The 5,828-nt window shown below is 44.6% G+C and overlaps 1 protein-coding gene across 1 annotated transcript in view; it reads right to left on the bottom strand.

Moving 5' to 3' along the window:
• The window catches only part of SLC9A2 (solute carrier family 9, subfamily A (NHE2, cation proton antiporter 2), member 2), a 68,678-nt gene extending 62,881 nt beyond the window's left edge, over positions 1-5,797 (bottom strand). The window contains exon 1 of the mRNA XM_004686182.2: positions 5,252-5,797. Coding sequence (XP_004686239.1) covers positions 5,252-5,540 — 289 coding nt within the window. The 5' untranslated portion in view covers positions 5,541-5,797. The remainder of the gene's footprint in view (positions 1-5,251) is intronic.
• Positions 5,798-5,828: the final 31 nt, after the last annotated feature.

Below are 5,828 nucleotides of genomic sequence, written 5' to 3'. Positions count from 1 at the left end.
AGTCAACATTAGAAATCGAGTAATTTCAATAATTAATGAGGTAAGTTTTCAATTCAAGCATTTAAAAAGATAACTAATTCATCCAAATAAAATAGGAATAAGTACATAATTGATATAAATTAGAAAGTGACCAAAATAGGATTTTTTGAAAAATATATAAAATGGATACCTTTCTGAGAATTTTGATCAAGGTTAAGAAAGATAAAAATAACCTTACTTGTAGTAAAAATATAGAACAAAATACAGATAGAATATGGAATTTTTTTAAATCATAAAAAAATGACTTTCTTCCTGTCCATTTAAAAATTCAAATAACAAAGATTTTTGCTAAAAAAAAACTAAAAATACCAAAAAAGATACAAAAATATAGTTAAGTAGGACTAAAAAAATTAAAATAACTGAATCACTGATGAAGATCTATCCATATGCAAACCATTGAATTTGCTGTGTTTTACAGGTGAATTTTTACAATCCTACAAAGGAACAAAATAAGTCCATACAAAGCTCTCTGTATATTTCTTAGGGCTCAGGATACGTGAATGAATTATTTCTTTAAAAAATCCCATTAATAATAAATTATATGGTGATGGTTAAAGTCAGTACAAAAACTAACATTTTTGGTTAAAAATTACCTATTATTTTAAAAGGTACAAAAACATTTCTGCAGTAAAGTGCAATGATAAAATTCTAGATTGTATAGAAGATGGTATTTAGAAAGGATATGAGAACGCTGCTGAAGTCATCCTTCAGAAAGCAAACCAGAAACGTATAGCCAGGCCAATGGGAAGAGACAGAAAGGAACCAGGACTCTTGCAGCTTTGTTAGAGACAAACACGTGTGCTTGGAAAGACAAGTGTGTTCAAACTGAGATACGGTTCAAATAGTACAGGGAGATCACGTGCTTCATGGCAAGCCAGAAGCTGAATATATGCTTCAGGAAAACCAAGCAGTGACAAAGAGACACAGGTCAAGGTCAAGAATATGGTTTTTCCAGAGAGCAAATCATGTTAATTCAGGCAGATATTAACCAAAGAAACATTTCAAACTTAGGACAGGCTGGAGCCCAGAGGAGAAACTTTCATGGACCAAATTGATTTCTGTCTTTCCCTTAAAATAGTAATATAAGTGATTTAATTTCAAGATGACAGGATGGAAGTAATGGAAAATTCTGCATCTTAACCCCAAGTTTAAGGGCAAAGGATGCACAGAGGGCAAGATGTGGGTTGGCAGCGGGCTGAGAGGCACACAGGTTGGTTCCATAAGACTGCAAGGGAAGTTAACGAGCAACTCAGGACCAAGAAGAGGATTCAGTTACCTGAGACCAGTGCTCTGTCCTTGAACCTTGACTAGAGTCAAAACACACATCCAGCTTAACCCAGGGCAAATCACACAGACCCACTTCATGGGCAAAGAAATCAGAGGAGATGATCTGAAAACACTCCAGGAAATTTTTCTCTTCTTAATTTCTTAGCTACCTATTTGTCCATGCCATCCCAGTATAAATTTACCACTCAGAATATGTGTTTATAACAGTAAAAACAAAAGTTATATTACTCAAAATATGAATGTTCCAATTAAAAGAACAGTACTTGTTCATATGTGTGAGCTCTGATCTAGAAAAAATTGGGAGATCTTTGCTGCCAAAATAGCTAAATTTTTCAACAGTATACAAAACTTGCTGTCATTGTATTTATTTAACCTACTGCACACATGCACAACATCATTCTAATTATCATCATCATCATCATCACTTTAAAAAACTATAACTGCTGGGATCTCTGTGATGGCACAAAGGGGTTAAGTCTCAGCACTAAGTGCTATCTGCAGCCACTGCAGTTCAGTCCCTGACCAGGAGCTGACCCACATGGCACAGCAGACTTCTCCTATCTCACACCATGCTCCCCTCAGCAGAGTATTTCAGGGGATCTGCTTGCTCTGCTCCCTACTCTGTCTCTGGGGAATCCTCTTGCACCCTCCCCAAAGTTATTGCCTGCACCCAGCTCTTGTATGCATAAATAAATAAATCTTTAAAAAAGACAAAAACTAACTACAAAACTTTCCTTTTGACTGACTAATTAGGAAGTTGGTTTTCCCTAGTAATCGGGTAGCATAATGAAGTCAAATGGTTCAGCAATCTGCCAAACAAGCATTTTCTCACTTCTGACTTATGTCTGAGATTATACTGGACTGTGATCTAGAAAACTATTCTAAATTCATCACCAGGCATTACTTAAGATTCCTACAAATGTTAGGATCCTCCCCTTGACACTACCTGTTAGCCTTGTTTACATTAATCACTAGCTACCCTTCTAACAGGTTCTCTGAGGCAGGCAAATTCAAGTAAACTGGATACTTAACAGAAAAGCACCTCAAGCAAAATAGGTGTTATTCTAGAAAAATTAACGTCCGACTTACCTCATGATTCCACATTGCCCTGCACTGCTCAATTCATTGTCTTACCCAAATGTGAGCAAACCAGGTCATATAAATTACTCCTGTATAGTAGTTTTTCCAGTGCAAAAGTGAAAATAGAATTTGAATAACTAATCCCAAAGGGCTGTAAAAATGTCCAACAATATGACGACTCTTCCCAAAGCCAACCAGAAATTGTAGGACCTGGGGGAGGGGATGGGGAGGTCTCTGGGGGACTTCAGCTCCAACAGGGGAAGATCTGCAGAAGGACAGTGCCAAATTTAACCCAAAAGAACCTAGGGTAAGATCTAAAGTGCCAGCTTCTTTCTAATTCTAGAGCTACACTTTCAGCTCTGATAATTATACTCACCCCACCCATGGCAGTCTTCACTCCAAGCCCCCTTCTGGCCAGGAGACTCGAACATCTGTGTTTACATCTCCACACCACCCCAGGTGTAGGGAGTAACGAGGAAAGAGTAGCAGAGAAGGTCAGATTTGAGGGGAGACAAAGAGAAAATAGCAAATGTCAGGGAATAGAAATACAGATGGATAAGAAACATCCAATGGGCAATCAATACACCTATAAACTCTTATACAAGCATAAGTGCCTTTAAAAAAAACCTCATGATTACAAGGTCAAATGACAAGGTCAAATAAGATTGACAGGGCCTGATAGAAACAGAACAAGGACAAAAGGCAGCCTCGGAATAAGAAAAGGCTGGGTCTGAAGCAGCAGTCAGGAGTCCTAGGAGGTAGCCCAGTACAGTGGGAAAGGAACTGCAGTGCCAGAAAGCTACATGGCCACTGTCACTGCTGCCACTTCTACGCTCTGATGCAATTATTTAGTGCTTACTACAAGCCCAGCATTCCAAGAATGTCACACCTCACAGTAGACCATCCTTACAAAGGACCAGTCCTTGCAACAGAACAAGCCTCCAGGACAGACACAAAGATGAAACATCACACAGACCTGGGTGAAATATGGACAACCACCCACCAGCAACCCACCCACTTCCCATTTCTCAGTTTCCTCCTATAACAAACAGGATAATCAAAACTACCTGGGATGGTAGTTGTGAAAATTAGGGATAATGGACTTAAGTGCCTACTAGCGGCTGTTATTAGTGTAATTAATCATATTAAAATAATCAGGAGAGAAGAAATAGTCCTTCTGAAAAAGCAATGGCAACAGAAAAGCAGTAGTAGAAAGTGGCCTCCCGGGGTTGGAAGCCGGGGGCCTCCGAGAGGGCACAGCCTGCTCCTGGCTGCCCACGTTGTGTCAGTGGGCAGCTCATGAAAACCGAGTTTAAGCTTCCAGCCCTGGAAAGTATGAGCGGTGAGTGGCGATTATCTGTTCTTCCTACAGGGCAGGGCTAGTAAGGACCCTAAGAGGAGCAGACATATGACATTACTGTTACAGGCAATGGTTTTATAAATGTATGTATCTACTTGATCAATGGAGAAATACATTTCCCTTATCCCACTTCTCAGGTGGAATGAAAATGTTCAACTACTAGAGCACCGTCACGCAAATACAGACTGCAAAGTCGTGAAATAGCATGTGCCCCCTTCGGTCACCCCGACTAGAATCAAATTCGTTTCATCAGACAAGGCGCCCACAGGCTCACCTCCCACAACTTCTACCCTCCAGGGAACCATCCCGGCTCCCTGCTTGGCACTCTCCTCCCAATTTATGCCTTTGTTAGTTCTTCCCTGGAAGAGAGTTCCCTTTCCTCCTCTCCAACTGACAATACCCTGGTCATCTTTTAAAACCCAAATGAAATATTTCCTTGCATGAAGAAGTGATCCCTGACTCCCTCTACCTACAGCCATGTAACAGTTTCTGAATCTCTCCCTCCACTTTGCACTTTCCTGTGCTATGATTGCTGGATTATGGAGCGCATGTCACCAACAAGCTGTGTGGGGATGGCACATTCTGTGTCTTCTCAGTTTTTCTGGACACCTGTCTCACCTCAGAGCACAGGACCTTTCACACAGTAAATGCCACCTTGCAACAGAACAAGCTGTTGATTACGATTGTAAATGTACAATCGTAATGACACTTTAAGACTTAACAAGGATATGAAATATAAAATAAAAATAGTGGACCCACCATAACCATGAAAAGTTTATGTCAAAGTGGGGGTGATGTTGCTAAGAAAATACATTCTGAGGCTTCAGGGTTCCCCTAGAAGAGCTAAAGGCAGTTTGGAACATAGGTTAATTATTTTTAAATGTACATTTTGCCTTGGTGGCTTCAGTTACCCAAGAAAATGCTTCCTGGACTGTGACAGTCTCTACCTGAGGGAGGGAGGAGTCCAGGCATTCCTGTCCTGTCTGTCGCGGTGCAAGCACTCAGGTGTCCCTTCCATGCATCTCATTAGTCAGGCACATGGCAGTGTCTGGGGCGCTGCCAATGAACACTGCTGGAGCATCCAGGGCCTGTGCCATTTTAGCCCTGGTGCTCCCGAGCCTCACTCTCAGTAGGGGAGACGCAGAAAAGTCCAGCCACTTGCCTCTCTTAGAAAACAGGTCTCTACTTTGGCGGTGAGCTGTCACACTTGCCATTCTGTGGCAGAAGCGAGCTGCAACGCTCAGGCTGCTTTCGCATTGGCTAATACTTTGGGGCTATTTCAAGCGTTCCCTGAAGTACTAAAGCGCTCAACTGCTCCGAGTTCCTTTCTCACAGAAGAAACTGCTCCGCTTTTTTGCTCTAGTTCACTGGGAGGCGGCCACGAAATTCAGAGGTCAATCGGCTTATCCCCAACAACCCCCTGTCGGGCTTCCCTTCCCCACCGCCCCCTCTGCACCCCCAAAGCCCTAGGTCCAGCTCGCTTACCAATTTTGGCCAAGGAGGCCAGCAGAATCCAGAGGGTGATCTCGAAGGGGATCTGCACGTGGGGGTAGTCCAGGGTGAATACTGGCAACCGACTTTCCTCGAACGGCGTGGTTCCAGGAGCCACCACGCTCGCAGGGCTGGGCGGGCTGGAGCTGCTGCCCAAGGCTCTGGGCGCATCCAGCGGCGTCTCGGCCAGAGTGCCCGTGGGCCACGCCACCTGCAGAAGCAGCACCAGCAACAGCGGTCGTGGTGGGCCCCGCAGGCTCCGCCAGGTGCCCGCCGGCTCCATGGGGTCGGTTCTCTGCGCTCCGGGCGAGTCCTGGAATCGTCCCCAGACGCGCTCAGAGCATCGCGCGGGGAGAGCGCCACCAGGTCGGCCCCGCACAGTCCAGAGCAGGGGGAGCTGCCACCAGCCGCCGCCGCCGCAGGACCGGCCGTGCAGCCAACGGGCTCGGTTCCCGTTGCAAAGTGAGCACACTGCCAGGTCCAGTGCGCACGGCGACGCCAGAGCACCGAGCGGACCCTCGGCCGCCCTCAGCCGCCCTCCGCCGCCGACCGCCGGCCCATGCCGGGTGCT

This window comes from Condylura cristata, unplaced genomic scaffold (genome assembly GCF_000260355.1).
Source record: "Condylura cristata isolate star-nosed mole 26May11 unplaced genomic scaffold, ConCri1.0 scaffold00020, whole genome shotgun sequence".
Classification (NCBI taxonomy): Eukaryota; Metazoa; Chordata; class Mammalia; order Eulipotyphla; family Talpidae; genus Condylura; species Condylura cristata.
The sequence above is the reverse complement of the archived record's forward strand: the minus strand, read 5'-3'. Positions and strand labels throughout refer to the sequence as shown.